The sequence below is a fragment of the Sturnira hondurensis genome, unplaced genomic scaffold (assembly GCF_014824575.4).
Source record: "Sturnira hondurensis isolate 20B ecotype Veracruz unplaced genomic scaffold, ASM1482457v3 Scaffold0021354, whole genome shotgun sequence".
Lineage (NCBI taxonomy): Eukaryota > Metazoa > Chordata > Mammalia > Chiroptera > Phyllostomidae > Sturnira > Sturnira hondurensis.
The window spans coordinates 31701899-31718035 of NW_028093985.1; the positions used below are offsets into that span (position 1 = coordinate 31701899).

Genomic DNA, 16137 nt, shown 5'->3' on the forward strand with positions numbered 1-16137 from the left:
TCCAGCTGCCTTCAGTGATCTCTCTTCCTTCTCTAAACCTTATGCTGGTCTGATTTGGGGTACTAAATAGTCTTGGAACTTTGCACATATCATTTAACCCCAAAGGACCAATTTCCTCATTTGTTAAATAGCAATGCAATTTTTGCCCCAAACACCTCTCAACCTTACTTTGACAATTTTATTAAAATAATGTGTCAGTGGCTTTTTTGAACTGTACAGTCCTGGTTGAGAAACTTTCCAGTTTTCTCCCTAAACTGCCAATAGATACAGAAGTCTTGGCTTCTGATTATTAAAATAATGTATACATTATATATAACTTAAAAATCTTTAATAATATTTATCAAGTAATTAAAAGTATCTACCTGAGAGTTAAAATAATAATCCATTAATATTCCTTTTTTAAAGAGTTTATTTATTTATTTTTAGAGAGAGGGAAAAGGGAGAAAGAGAGGGAGAGAAACATTAATGAGTGGTTGCCTCTCCAAAGCCCCCAACTGGGGACAGGCCCGAAACCCAGACATGTGCCCAGACTGGGAATTGAATTAATGACCCTTTGGTTTGCAGGCCGGTAATCAATCCAAGGAGCCACACCAGCCAGGACAATCCATTAATATTCTAGTCTTTTTACTGTAAACAAACTCAGTAAAAAGCAAGCAAAATCTTTTTATTGTAAAAAAATTCAATTTCACTGGAAGCATCAAGATAGTACTATGAACTCTCACATACTCATTACCTAGGTTCAAAAATTATCTATCTGTCCCATCCAAACTCTGTACTTCACCTCTAATTATTCGGAAGCCAATACGGATATATCATTTTATCTGCAAATATGTTGGTATGTATTGCCAAACGATATGGATCTTAAAAAACATACTAACAATACTACTATCATATAAATATAGTAACTTCTTAATATCATCAAATATCCAGACAGCCTTCAAATTTTCTAGATAGTCTCATAGTTTTATATGTTATTGTATCCACATGTTTAACCTGACTACTTTTGGGTTAAGACTTTGGTCTCCCATTCACTCTCCTGGACCTGAGATCTCCACTAGGCGGTCTCCTCCCTCGAGGTCCTTCTGAAAAGTGACTAATCAGCCCCACCAGAGCTGGAGAGCGTCGTTAAATTGCAGAAAACTTTGCCCTGCGGAACCTAAGTCGCGCCCACCTTGTGAGCTCCAGAGGGAGCTCTTTTTTAGTTGCACTGAGGACAGTCTTCGCTGACGCTATTGGCAGGAGGCACCGGAAACGCTGCAGCCCCAGCAACGATTTGTCACAAGAGGCGCTGTGAAAACCAGGTGCTTGGTTTCCGTCGGGACAGAAGCCTAGAGTTTACCGGTTCGCCGCCTGTATGGAGGGTAATGCGGGAGGCCGAACTGCTAGCGCGCTTTTTGCGGGGTTCCGGGCCTTGGGGCTTTTCAGCAATGACGTTCCACACGTGGTGCGGTTCAGTGCGCTGAAGCGCCGCTTCTACGTGACGACCTGCGTGGGCAAGAGCTTCCACACGTATGACGTGAGTGACTTCTTCCTTGACCCGCTTCCCAGGAACCACCCTTCCGAGCCCCCAGTTCTACCCTGGGGCGATCCCGCTTCCCCCGCCTACACTCAGCCTACTTAGGGCTACTCTTTCTGCCCTTCTCTTAATCCCATTTCGCCGTCTCAGCACCACCACGTGCTGATTTAGACCTCGCAGCCCTCTTGGGGCGAGTTTCGGGAGCAGTATGGTTAAGGGGAAAGGGCTCGAGAACATTTAAGTTCTGTAGCAACATATTTCTTCAGTAAATATTTAATGAAGTTCTCTTGTAGATGTAAATACGACTGAAACAAGTCCCTAGGCCAGCACAGTATGAGAAAGTATTGCTAGGCATTTTATTGTGCAGTTGGTCACACAAGCTGGGTTAGAAATTCCTACCAATGTATATTGAGACTGAAGGGGGTGAGATTAGTTGTGATTTAGGGGACTACCCATATTTGATAGCAAACTAATTTCCCCTGAGCATCTATTTTTTACCAGTGTTGTGAGTCCCGCACAGTGCCACTCTCAGCCTTGCAGCAATTTCTTCGCACGGTACATAGCATTTTGTGGCACCCTATGTAAACTAGGAAACTAAATCTCAGAAAAATTAATTTGCCCAAGGCCTTCAGCTTTTAGTGATGGACTTTTCTCCTATTCCATCAGTCATTGAAATAGTCTTTGTTGCTGTTTACTTGTTTCTTTTGTCTTCTTCAAGTGAATGTATGTTTGGTGAAAGGAGGAATCTTTTCTTAATGAGGAAGATGATAATAGCAAGTATTAATAAAACACCTGTTCTGGAAACCATGCTATTAACTTATATTCCTTGAAAGATTGTGAAAATCAAATGGGCTATTAGCAAGAAGAAACTTACTGTTGGTAGCCTGTTGAGGTAGTGGAATAGGAAAGTGAGGGCCATGCCCAAGGTGGAGGTGGTGCTGGTAGTAGCTCACATTGAGCAGCTACTGTATGACTGGCGCCATTCCGTTTCATACAAAGTTCATTTACTGAATCCTCATAATAATCTCATAAATTGGGTGTTTATATTCACCCTTATTTTACAGATGAGGACTTTGAGGCACCGGGAGTTTAACTTTCTCAAGGTTACACAGCTAGATCAGTGATGGTAGATCAGGGTCATCAAACTACAGCTTACAAGCCTATCCTGCTCACCACTTGTTTTTGTATGACACTTTAATTTTTTCCATGTATGTTTTGCTTATTCTAACATAACATAACAACCTCCAAGTAAAATTTGCACAGTAGTAGGATGCAGTATGATCATATTTTGAGATGGTATGGAAACATGTGTCTACTCTCATTTGAGAAACGTAGGATATTTAATTCCTCTCTAAGGCCTCTTTTTGCATCTCTGGGGCTTGAATTCCCACTTATACCTCTCTGAGCTCTGTGCTTCTGAGGTTAGCAGTTTAGACGATTTTAAATGGTTTGGGGTAAAAAAAAGAATAACATTTCATGGCAGAAGAAAATAATATGAAAGTCAAATTTCTGTAATCATAGATTAAGCTTATTGGAATACAGCCACACACATTTGTTTATATATATATATGTATATATTTTTTAAGGTTTCAAATGTATATTATTTCTTCAGTCTTGGCACATTTTAATGGGTACACAGTGCTTTCACCTGGCATCAGTTATGAGGTGGTTTTGAGATCATTAATTTTTATACCAGCTGGGACGATTACCAACGTCTCCATTCCTTTGGGGTGACTCTGCCAACAGGGGACAGGTTCCATTCTACTCCAGTTTGTGTTGCTGTGTGTGCCCATGAGGAATGCAGGAAGTAGTTCCACTGGCTAATACAGCGTTACTGTATTTGTCATGGAAACCAGGTGTCTGTTTCTGGTTGACCTGCCTTGCCATTATTTGCTGAATGTTTCCATTGGGAGATGACTTAGCACATTTTTGGCCGATGGAAACATCGTAAAGCTGAAATGTGAACTGTAGCAACTGTAGCTGCTGGTTTACTAGAACTTCTAGTCAAGTACCCTTGCAAAGAACCCTGGAAAACAAAAATCACATTTGTTTATATATTATATATGGCTGCTCTCCTGGTACATTAGCAGTTGAGTAGTTGCAACAGCAGCAAAAATTAGGATCAGTAAGTATCTTTTAGGAAGGACAATATAACAAGTTTATGTATGAGGTTATATCTTGATCTTCAAGTGTTAGATTATTATAATTGTTTTTGTTAATGAAAATGTATTTATTTTTTCTTTTTTAAACAGGTTCAGAAACTTAGCCTGGTTGCAGTGAGTAAGTATAAACTTTATTCTGAATTTCTACATGTTGTGAATCTTTTTAAATTTTGGTATAAATTTAAGACTTACAGAACATACAAGGAATCCAGTGTGTATTTCAGATAAACTTACATGGCAAAAAAGAAAAAAAGTCAGGATCATGTTTTACTTTCACTTGTCATGTCTTTTTAGTCTTCTTTAATGTGGAATAGTTTGTCAGATTTCTATTGTGTTTCACAGCATTGACATTTTTGAAGACTGTATAGGCCATTCTTTTCTAGAATGTCCATCAATTTTATTTTTCAAAATATTTCCTCATGATTATATTCAGGTTATGCTCATGGCAAGAATAACAAACAAATGATTCTGAATTTTCAGTAAATCATATTAGGAGACACATGCTGTTGGTTAGCCATTTTTTTAGCAGCGATAACTTTGATTATTTGATTAAGGTGGCATTTTTCAGGAGCCTCCATTTTAAAGTTTGACCCTTTGTAGTGAAGATGTGTCAGATGTATCCTAGTACTCCTCAAAGTGTCATCCACTGCTTTTATCACTCAGTGATGATTCTTGCCTGACTCAGTAATTAGCATTGTGGTTATCAAATAGTGACTTTCTGATTTCATCATTATTTTTACTGTGAGGGAAAGTTTTTCCTTTTTCCTGCATTTAGATCTTCTTCCAATGGAAGGAATATTTATTTGTTTGAAAACTGTTTAATACAGTAATGGGCTTGTCACAGCTGAGAGATTCTAGTTTTACCATTAAGTATGATCTTGGTGAGAGAAACAGGATAACTGTAAAGAATCTAGTGGGTATATCTGATAAACATATTTTTAAAGGATTATAGAAGGCAGAAGAAGGCAGAGTAATCTAAGTTGAACACAGAAGTGAATAATAAATCTATAAAAACAGTATTTGGGGAATGAAACCCCAACGTGTAATGTGCATCATGAGAAATACTTAATCCTCTTGGCCCCAAAACAGGAAACAAACAAACCAAAAAAAGGGGGACAGTGTAACCATGTTAGTGAGAGAGGACTCAAGAAATCATACGAGAAATGGTAAGAGGTGATAGGCATGTTTACCTTGGAGAAGACTGAGTGGAAGCCATGTTGTCCATTTTAAGGGCCAACATGTAGCATGTCATGGAGTACTTTTGAGGATACTCTATAGTATAGAGTTAGACAGGGTTCTCAGTTTTGATTTACTTTTCAAATTCTCCTGGAGTTATTAGTGAACTTGATGTTTCTGAAAGCATTCACATGCAGGCTGGATGACCATCGTTTTATGTATTAAGTGAGAATTTTTTTCCAAATAACCTCAAAAAGCTTCTTTTTACTTTTTTCGAATTATGTTCTTCTGTCTGTAAATATGAGACATTAATTCTCTTAGAAAGCGTTAGGATGATCTCATAGTTTCAGTCTCATAGTTATTAGATGTCTAAAATAGTTATTAGATGACTTTAATTTTGACATTAAAGTCAAAATTTTATACTCTATTCTCAGCTTTTATTTACATACGAGGTCTGTCCAGAAGGCATCCAGCCATTAAATATGAAAAATAGAGACATTTATTGAAGAAACAAGAAACATTGTACATAGGACAGGGATGCTTCAGTCCCCTTCAGAGTGGGCACCTTGGGACCTCATGCAGTTCTCCCAGTCACCATCAGCTGCTCTGTCATATATGCCTGAATCTCATGGATGGTCTGAAATCTCGTCCCTTTCCAAGGTGAAAAGGTGATTTTAGTTTTGGGAAAAGCCAGAAGTCACAGGATGTGAAATCTGGACTGGAAGGGGTCTGAGTCACCTGGGTGATTTGGTGTCTCATCAAAAAACTCTGCATGAGTTGTGATGCATGAGCAGGCACATTGTTATTGTGAAGCTGCCAATCACCAGGTGCCCATAACTGCAGCCTTCTGAATCAACTGAATAGTTTCTGCAGAGGAATATTCAAGCTTAATAGAAAATTTTGTTTTTAAGTTTTTATTTATCTATTTCTAGAGAGGGGGGAAGAGAGGGAGAGAAACACCAATGTGTGATTGCTTCTTGCATGCCCCCCACCAGGGACCTGGCCCTTAACCCAGGCATGTGCCCCAACTGGGAATTGAACCAGTGACCATTCGGTTCACAGGCCCATGCTCAATCCACCGAGCCACACCAACCGGGGCTTAATGCAAAATTTGGTGGAGATTTGTTGCTCTGCTTGCTCAGTCATTTTGAATGCAATGGCCACACAGCACACATGCTCGTTCCAAAATGTTTACCACCCCCGCTGACTAGTACAGTGAAGTCCTCAGAGCTGACACATGTGCATTCCAGTTTACTCCTTGGCTGCCAGGTTACATCAGTGTTGCACAAACCGTTCTTGTTATGTTAACTGTGGTTGGACTATTTCTGGACAGGCTTTGTATACATATTCTTAAATTATAACCATGAAAAATGTTATATGTATACTTGAGGTTTCTGTTTTAAGATCTTAACAATTCTTTATTTTTTCCCTAGGTAACTCTCTCCCACAGGATATCTGTTGTATGGCAGCTGATGGGAGGCTGGTCTTTGCTGCTTATGGGAATGTTTTCTCTGCATTTGCCCGTAATAGAGAGGTTTGTATCACTGACATATTTTGATTTGCTTGTCTTTTGTATTAGTAGTTGATTTGCCTGGTAAGGGAGGGATCTCTAATGTTGCCGTTTTTCATCTGGCATGTTCTGGGACTTTATTCACATTTGCACCACTGTTTCATAGGAATTGGCTTTTTTATTATGGACAACTTAGCTTGTGACTCTTTTTAAGAACCAAATTATTATTCCCTTTGTAAAGAAAGCTAGATTCTCTTCTTTTCTCCACTGCTAAGGAAGGTATTTTGGGGGGTCCTAATCTACGAGTTGGTTTCTAAATTTGTGCTGGGACAACTAATTTAGAGATGTCCTGGCTTTAGCGGTCCAGCATGAAAGGGAGTGGCAGTAGGAATGCCTACGTAGCCAAATGATAGAATCATTGTACTTGTCAAGGATGAATGGACTGATGTTTGTTCCAAAAGTCCTCTAATCACTACCTATGGTAGGATGGCAACTTACCTATTGAGTTCTTTAATGGGAGATGTTTGTATTTTTAGGGAGTTAGGAAAAATGTGTGTTATTTGCACACCATTGCAGTTTGTAGTTTTCCCTGGGAGAGGTACATATATTAGGTATGAGAAGGCATCAGAGACTATTAACTGTAGGAACCTGTTACCACTATTACCACCACTAGGGCCAAAGGGAGAAGGAGAAGAAATAGCATTACTGGAACCTGGTAAGAACTGAAACCATGGAGAAGGGGCTATAGTTGTTGAGGAACACAGTGCTTATTCCCTGAAACAGAAAGTTATTGTTACAAGTACCCCTGTATCTCCCTCCATTATTTCATCTGGAAGCCTGCTTTTGATGGAGTGTGTAAAGGCCAGCCTTCTAGCACATAGCAGTTTTCTAGGATGCATGGAGTTGTGCTGCTTGGGTGAGGGTCCCAGATGTGTGTGTGCCTCTCAGCTGAGAAGCTGATCCTCTGGAGTCTCACTTCTGTGCTTCCTTAATATTGAAGTGGCTGGAGGAGCAGGTGAAAATGTTTGATTCTTTGCTATTTGTTCATCTAAAATTGGATAATCAAAAGTTGTATCACGTTTTTTAACATGAGCATCTTCAAGATTAGCTTTTTTGTTAATATGAATATTACATGATGAATGAGTAATATGAAATTATTTTGAACTTTGACATTGTAGGTAGTACATACCTTTAAGGGTCATAAGGCAGAAATCCATCTTTTGCAACCCTTTGGAGATCACATTATCTCTGTTGATACTGACAGCATTCTTATTATTTGGCACATATATTCAGAAGGTAAGAATTAACCAATTTTTTCTTTTATCTCGGCATATTATGTTTATACTTAAAATTAAACAGTCTATACCAGAGGTTTCACATAAAAGCAGTTTACAAAAATTTAAAATCTTTAACGTGTATAGGAAAAAGGTTCTAGGTACAAAATGGATAAGCAGTTTTAGTCACCTAGTTGAGCTATTTATAACCTGCTTCATGGGCTTATCTCAATTTACCCATATTCTATCGAAGTTCTTCAAGTTTAGTGACATGTTGTATTCTCTGGGGAGTGAATTTTGGTATATGTTAATACCTGTTAATTCTAGGTTTGTATTTTCACCTTTTAGTGAAAGAGATTATAATAATAAACTTGAAGATCCTGAGGGAAAATGTACCTGCTTATTCTAAGGATGAGTCCATGTCCTTCAGCAGCGATAATTCTTACGCGGTGGTGTGGAACTAGGTTTATGGGACTGTTTTAGTCTCAAAGGTTAGGAATTTACACCAGAATATCCCCAGCTTTCCTCAGTAAAAGACTACAGGTCTATTTTGAATTAAAGCTTTTAAGTTTTTTAATCTGCTTACATTTTTATCTTGTATTACCTCTTGGTTCACTCATCATTTGATTCAGTAAGGTTGCTTTTAGTGGAAAATCTAGAGATTGCGCTCCTGGGAGTTATTCCATGTTATTCAAACTAGTCAGTCTGTTTTTTTACTTTGTCTTTGCTCAAGTAGAGGGAACAGAATTCCAAGAGTGGTCCCTGTGCAGATGGATATTAAAAGGCCTTTTATAAAGTTTGAGAATCTGGTAGTTAGAGTCTAGCTGGCTCTCTAATGATGCTGATGCCCAGCTTTTTGTTACTGTTCCATCAGCACATTGAACTAGTGTCTGCAGGGAGCTGTTTGTGATGACTTTAAGTAACACTGTAAACTACAAGTAAAAAGAGGATTTTAAGAAATAGTATTTAAAGTAAATGTATAATTATTACCTATACCTGTACCCTTAAACTGGGTATGCATACCCCTGGGCGTGTGCAACAGTGTGCCAGATAGTGCAAGCCTAAAAACTAAGTGAGGAGCGCCTTCTTGGGTACTCAAATTTATTGGAAAATTAAGTGAAAATTGTTTTCATGATGGATGGACTATGTGTGAAGTAGAAAACAAGGTTCACATGTAGGAATTTTAAACAAATGCAAGATTTCACATGTTAGAGGTTCTTCTGTGGAAATGTGTGAGAAGTATGTTCTTAGTTTCACCCAAGTTTGCCCCTTACTTTTCACATGTTCGAGTGGCTCATCAAGCCCCCTAGGTATCTGGCCCTTCGCTGCCCGGAAGAGGTCAGGGTGAGCACTTCACGTGGAACACTCACTCTGCCTCTCCACTGTAAACATGTTCAGGCTGCTTCCTAGTGTCACCTTTTTAAGTTCTTCTTGTTTCTATAAACCAATTCAGCAGTGAGTGAAATTTTTAATAGCACTGATATTGGAATTTCTGTAAAGTTTTTGACCCTCTAAATCACATTTACAGTTGCCCCCATCACATTTATTTAATTTCTTATGTAATGTTTATAGGCTAGTATATAAGTCTTTTATATTAGTATGTAAATCTTTGATGTGGTAGACTTAACTGCTAAATATAGGAAGAATATTTTTGAACTAGTTTATAAAACATAATTAAATGTTATTTATAACTTTTGTAGAAGAATACCTTCAATTGACTTTTGATAAATCAGTGTTTAAAATTTCTGCGATTTTGCATCCAAGTACATACCTGAATAAAATACTTCTTGGCAGTGAACAAGGAAGCCTGCAGTTATGGAATGTGAAATCCAAGTAAGCACTTTATTAAGAACATAATGTGGGTGGCACCTACCTTATCTATTACTCCCTAATGTGTACTTAAGTCTCTCAGTTCTCCCTGCTTTTATATGTTTACTTGGAGGGCTTTCAGTAAATACATGTGTTTTCGGAATTGTTACTCATAGCATCTCATATGTGAAAGCTGGCATGCAGTCGTGGCATATGGTGGGCAGCTTCATATGTGCCCATTGAAAAGTATATAGTAATGGCCCTAGTCACTTTAAAAACCAAAAAACATGTAGCTGTAGAGAGGTCTCTTGCAAAGTAACATAAGTTCAGAAAATAATTAACCATAAGATAGTTACAGGGCAGCTTCTAGTTTTTGATAAAAAGTAAGAGAAGGCAAAGCAAACTAGTGTTAATTTAGTGGAAGCATTTAAGAATGATATTCAGGGTAGAAGTACTTTTATCATCAATCACAAATATGACAGACATCTACTAGAATATTATTGCTAGAGCAATGATTTTGAATACCTCACCCGTTACTTAAACATTTATGCAGAGGAAAAAAGTGTCAGCTCAGGCGTCTTTGTGTAGTATCAAAAAGGCAAACAAAAATATATGACCATCCAAATTGTCCTTTCCAAAGCCCTTCTAAATTCAAAAGAGAAACTAATGTTATCAAAAATTTGATATTTATCCTAGTTTTTAGTTTTAAATCAGTGCTTCCATTCAGTTTTACAAATATTGACCATGGTAGACCCAGGGATGACTGAGATACTGTCTCAGAGGCTCTTGATGTGATGTTTACACATTTTATTGTACGTGAAGTGTCCATTACATAATCATTGAGTGAACTGACCTGAGTCCACTTACAGAATTTAATACATGACTTAGTACTTTGTTATCATTATAACAATTTCAGATGTCTCTGTTTGTTCCATGGACTTACTTATTCATAGCTTGATTCTGAAATGTAGAGCAACATCAGTATTGTCCTCTAACACTTACATAACACAGGAGTAATATTGTAGTTATAATCCCTTTTGTGATATGTTTCTAGAAACACGTTGTAGTGAAAAATAAGACCTGCCTATATTATAAGGCTGTTTTATACTGTAGTCTATACTATAAAACAGTTTTTGGTCATGGATTTTGTTCTCTTTAATTTTTTAGAGTTACTAGCAGCTTGAGATCTAGAATTGGTCTCACAGTGCTCTATCACTCAGTGGCCGTGCGACATTAGCTTAATTGTTTCACAGATTTAGGTTTGTTAGTATCTTTATCTAGAAAGTGGTGTAGGTCTACCTCACTGGGTTATTTTTTCCCTTCTTACTGACTTTATTGGGTTGACACTGATTAACAAAATTATACAAGTTTCAACTGCACAATTCTACAACACACCATCTGTACACTGTATTGTGCAAGTCACGTTTCTGTCGATCACCACTTGTCCCCCATACCCTTCTCTCCTCCCTTCACCCCTCTCTCTTCCCTTCACCCCTCTCCCCTCCCAGCAATCACTGTGATTGTTTTGAGTATTAAATTAGTTAATATGTATATCTAGACTAGGGGCAGAGAAAGAACTTAAGTATCACTTGTTATTATTTAACTTTTTAATGTGTGGTTGATTCTGTCGTCTTCCAAAAAATAGCTTTCACCTGTTTTTCTCCTTGTAGTAAACTTCTATATACATTTCCGGGATGGAAAGTTGGAGTAACAGCTCTTCAGCAGGTTAGTATTTTTTTTTAAGATAAAGAACGGAGTTAGTAGTAGTGTTTTTCAGTTTCAAGGATTGATTATATTTTTAGACCAAAAGACATAATAATATATAGACTAGTTTATCTTTATAAATATTATGCCAAAATATTGTTTTTAGAGATGTAATTGAAAAGAAATCATAAAACCTTTGCCTACAAACTTTGTGGAAACTGTATTGCCTGAAATTAGGCTCTTAGCTAGTGGTTGCTGTGGAACCCCGTTTTCCAATCTTTTTGTAAGCACGTAGTCCTGTGCCTGTACAGAGTGGAGATGAGTTGTTCGGTGAAACCAGGGAGATTGTAGGTCAAACAGACATTGATCAGGATGTTGAGATTTGTAGCTTGAAATACTTGGGGCCCAAATTCTAATGTTTCATTAATATTTCTGGCTCTTGCAGAAATAACTGCTATTTGTTTTTGTGAGTACAGAGCATGTCTGAATGAATGCAGGTGTGTCTGCAGAGAATCTTAAATGTATATTGGACACACACACAATATGTAGCCAGTGTACCCTTGTCTTTGTAAATATCTATTGTTTATACCTAGTTTATATGCATTTCTTCATTCTTTCTTATTACTATCAACCTTGTTCTGTTTTGCCTACCCAGAGACCCCAAAAGTATCAGATAATTAGATCCCTTGAGGGCAGTGGATTTACTTGTTTTGGTATCCACAGCCTCTGCACAGGGTCTTATGCACAGTAGTGATGCGATGGCAAACTAATAAAATGTGTAACCCGATTCCGTTTATAATGGTATCGGACATTGATCCTCTGTGATAAAATAGAGGAACTTTATTATAGAGCCTGTATGTAAGATCATTGTATCAAATTAAAATTATAATCATTAGGTTATTATAGCTGGAACATACTGATTGTAAACTTTTTTGCCTTTTCACATATTTTATAGGTTTTTCCTGTTTTCCTTGAGTAAACACCTCCTTTGTAGTTGGCTGTTGTAGTTGCTGTGCACCTGGCAAGCCTTTATGTTTTCCAAGAATTCTCTCTTTTTTCTCTTTCCATCCAGTCAGTGATCTAGTGATTTCACACATGAGCTTCCTTTTCTGTTATGGCTGTTTTCTTCCCAAGTTGAATATGGTTTGAGGGAGGGGAGGAGTTGGTGACTACCAGATTTGAAGGTAGGAAGTAACCTGGGAAAAAATATTCTTAAATACTTTTGTATTAAATAACAATTTCTTTTGGTAACACTTAAGTAATGATGCATATATTCAGGATTTTAAAGCTATTAGAAAAGATTTTAAAAGTTGAATAATTTAATTTTCAGGCACCAGCTGTGGATGTTGTTGCTATCGGTCTTATGTCGGGTCAGGTTGTAATTCACAACATTAAGTTTGATGAAACATTAATGAAGTTTCGTCAGGACTGGGGACCTATTACTTCTATTTCATTTCGCACAGGTAACTCTTAATTATTGATAAGACTTAAGAACACCCAAAGTGCATTACTTTGAAGCTCAGAAATTTTCTTAATAGATGTTTTGTTTTCTTGTAATTTAATACAACTGAATGAAATACTGGAGTATAAAAATTGCAAGCAAGGAATATTGATAGAATCTTTTCTATCCTTTTATGGATTAAAAGGATAGAAAGAAGAATTGATTAGTAGTTTTATGGTACATGTTTTTGTTAATGTATTTTATTTCAACAACAGATGGTCATCCAGTAATGGCAGCTGGAAGCCCATGTGGCCATATTGGACTCTGGGATCTTGAAGACAAAAAATTTATCAATCAAATGAGAAATGCACATTCTACAGCAATTGCCGGACTGACATTTCTCCATAGGGAGCCGCTTCTTGTCACAAATGGTGCTGACAATGCTCTCAGGGTATAATGATTATTGTTGTTGTCATCTTTCTGGCTCCTTTGTCCTGCTCTTTAGGATATTACAAGTCTGCTTTAATGTATCAGCCTGGAACCTAAAAGATGGAAGGAATGTGGAATAAGTACTGGTATAAATGAGAAAAAAGCATAGCAGGTTACATTGATAGTTTATCTCTCCCCCAACCCTCACTCCAGGGTCAACAGCCTGGCCATCACCACCCAGTCCCAGTCAGTTTATGTCAAAGATGATTTGACTGTTTGCAGATCACTAAATACATTGTGGAAGAACCTTGTGCTTTTATTTCTTGGCAGATATGGATATTTGATGGTCCCACAGGTGAAGGCCGGCTTCTGAGATTCAGAATGGGACATAGTGCTCCTCTTACCAAAATTAGGTATTATGGACAAAATGGACAACAGATTCTTAGTGCGAGTGAGTGTCTGCTTCATGCTATTTATTCCAGCAAGAGTTGAGAACGGGGTACTGAATATTTATTCAGTTTGTTACTTGCACATTTTTAAATTCAAATGTCACTTTGACTTGGAAATCTGAGTAAAAGGAGGTGAATAAAAATGAGGTGATTGATTTTTCTGAGAAAAATGAGGTGAAAAGTGAGGGAAACACTGTAGATGGTAATTATCTTAATTTGGAGTGTCATTCCATTTACTAATTCTGAGCGACAGAACAGTCAGATTCTGAAAATACAGTTCTTGCCTGTTAATGTGCTGGGGGTTATTAGTACTTCATTTTATTCTTTGTTCTTAATAAATAATATTCTGTGCACAATTGAATACTGTAATGAAAAATAGAGTTGCAATTTGGCTCTCCTTTTAAAGTGGTCCAAATTGTAATTTCAATCTTTTCATAGAATCTGATTTTATAAGAACTGTGATTCAGATGGTCCATTGTTTTGATGAAGCATGATTTGGCATTTTCTATATATGTCAACAGGTCAAGATGGAACTCTTCAGTCATTTTCTACGGTACATGAAAAATTTAACAAGAGCTTAGGACATGGTAGGTCATTTGCGAGGTAGAAAAAACACTGCTGGTCACAAAAGAGAGATTTCAAGATTCTGTGAGATGATCAGAAGTTTTATTGATGTATTTCCTCTTTTAGATGAAAAAAAAAAAACAAAAACAAAAGCTTTGTATAGAAGAGTAGTAGTGCGATTCCTGAGATCAGTATTGCTATATAAGTGGTTGAGGTGCTGTTCACAATTGTTGAAAAGAGTTAGACATCTTTAGTGGTAAAAATATACTGCTGCTACCCAGAAGGCAGTGCTGGTCTAACTTGAGCCATGTGTACTGTGTAGAATTTTAAATGTGGAAAGGAGCCTAGAGAAAGGATCAAAGTGTTCCATCTTTTTGTAAATAGGGCACATTTTGTTTTCTTCCCATGGTTTCCAGCATTTGAAAGATTTTGTTTACTAAACAAAAATGGTTTTCAGTTTTCCTCATAATTATTCTTTTTAAGCTACTATCCTGATTTTTCATGCATGCATATACTTCCAGGTGAATTTGAGGATCATTTTAAAAATCAATGTTTACAACAGTTTCTTTTGGAATTAAATCGAAGAAATTTGATACTTTAGAGACTCTTTGCATCTAGCAATAAGATGTATCCTCATTCAAGTTCTCTCTTCGTTTTCTCAGTGAAATGTACTTTGGTTTTCTGCCTGTTCTTCCTATATATTTAAGACTATTCAGTGGTAAATATATGTTACAATGATACTAAGTATTGCTTCATGTGAGGAACTCACTTTTTTATTGGTTCTGTATCTGGCCCAGTGAAACTATTACTTTTAGTAATTATTTGGCTTTCTCTTGATCGACATGACTGTATGACCATAATATCTGGAAAAAAAGAAAAAAGATATTTTCACCTTTTTTCAGTTATTTACATCTCGGTTTATTTTCTTGTGGCATAATGACTTAGGCTAAACTTCACAAATGATTTAATGATGGTGGTAGTAACGTTTTTATTTTGCTTCTCACATAAATTGTAAAGTCTTGAACTTTATGTGACAGTGAGTAACTTGTATGTACATTTTTACTAAGAATGATTCATAGCTATGTTCCTTTGTCCCCTGACCCCAGGATTAATAAACAAAAAGAGAGTCAAACGTAAAGGACTTCAGAATGCCATGTCAGTGAGACTTCCACCCATTGCAAAGTTTGCAGCTGGTAAGTAACTTTCTACTGTGTTTTGAGAAGTTATTTGTTTCTATTTCCTACTGTGTATTTCTTTGTTTCTTCCATTTTAATAGATGTTTTTGCAAATATTAATAAGCATGTAGAAGGTAATCCCAAGTGTGTTAACCTCAATAACCTCAATAACATGAGTTATTTCTAATTTGAACTTGTTATTTATTAATTTCAGCATTTGCTCTTCTCTGTAAGATCTATTAATAAATAATTGATGTTTTGTAGTCCTTTTTCTTCTATCATATGCCTGGTATAATAAAAGTCACTAATGTAAAAAGACAAGAACTGAGAACTCAGAGTTCTGACTAACTTACTGTATTTTGCCATATATGATGTGCAATTTTTGCCCATATTTTTCAGGGAAAAGGATGTGCATTATACATGGTTAGTACTAAATCCATATCTATATAAATGTTTTTGATTCTTTTGCTTATGTGTTAAAAGTGTAATTCTAGAAAGCCATAAGGATAACCATGTGCAAAATAATAACCCGGAAATATGATGATCGGTTTTGTTTCTAAATATAAATAAATAATTGAATTAAAAAATTAAAATGAGAGATTTTTTTTTCCTGAAAGTTTGGGCCAGAAACGTGGGTGTGCCTTACACACAGAGTGCATTATACATGGCAGAATATGGTAGTAAGGACCTGAATACACTGGGATCTTACTGTGTACAGTTTGAGCAGTGCTTCATTCAGAGAAGTCATTTGAAGAAAAATGTATAGGTGATGGGATTGGTGAGTGAAACTATCATTGAAATAACTACATAGGCACCATTTTTACTTCAAGGTTATTATAACAACCTGATGATTGATATCTTTTTTAACTTTAATTTTTACCACCCTCCTTTCTGTTTTTTTATCTTAGAACCTGAGTGATCTTTCTAA

General features: G+C 36.7%; 1 protein-coding gene and 1 pseudogene across 1 annotated transcript in view; one reads left to right on the plus strand and one right to left on the minus strand.

Moving 5' to 3' along the window:
• The first annotated feature begins 1238 nt into the window (after positions 1–1238).
• Positions 1239–16137, plus strand: part of WDR36 (WD repeat domain 36) — a 39437-nt gene continuing 24538 nt past the window's right edge. Inside the window, exons 1-11 of the mRNA XM_037032201.1 lie at positions 1239–1516; positions 3769–3796; positions 6288–6388; positions 7543–7660; positions 9339–9471; positions 11118–11172; positions 12482–12614; positions 12868–13043; positions 13352–13472; positions 13992–14057; positions 15141–15227. Of these exons, the coding sequence (XP_036888096.1) occupies positions 1355–1516; positions 3769–3796; positions 6288–6388; positions 7543–7660; positions 9339–9471; positions 11118–11172; positions 12482–12614; positions 12868–13043; positions 13352–13472; positions 13992–14057; positions 15141–15227 (1180 nt within the window). The 5' untranslated portion in view covers positions 1239–1354. The remainder of the gene's footprint in view (positions 1517–3768; positions 3797–6287; positions 6389–7542; positions 7661–9338; positions 9472–11117; positions 11173–12481; positions 12615–12867; positions 13044–13351; positions 13473–13991; positions 14058–15140; positions 15228–16137) is intronic.
• Positions 3222–3559, minus strand: LOC118977423 (cytochrome c oxidase subunit 7B, mitochondrial-like; annotated as a pseudogene).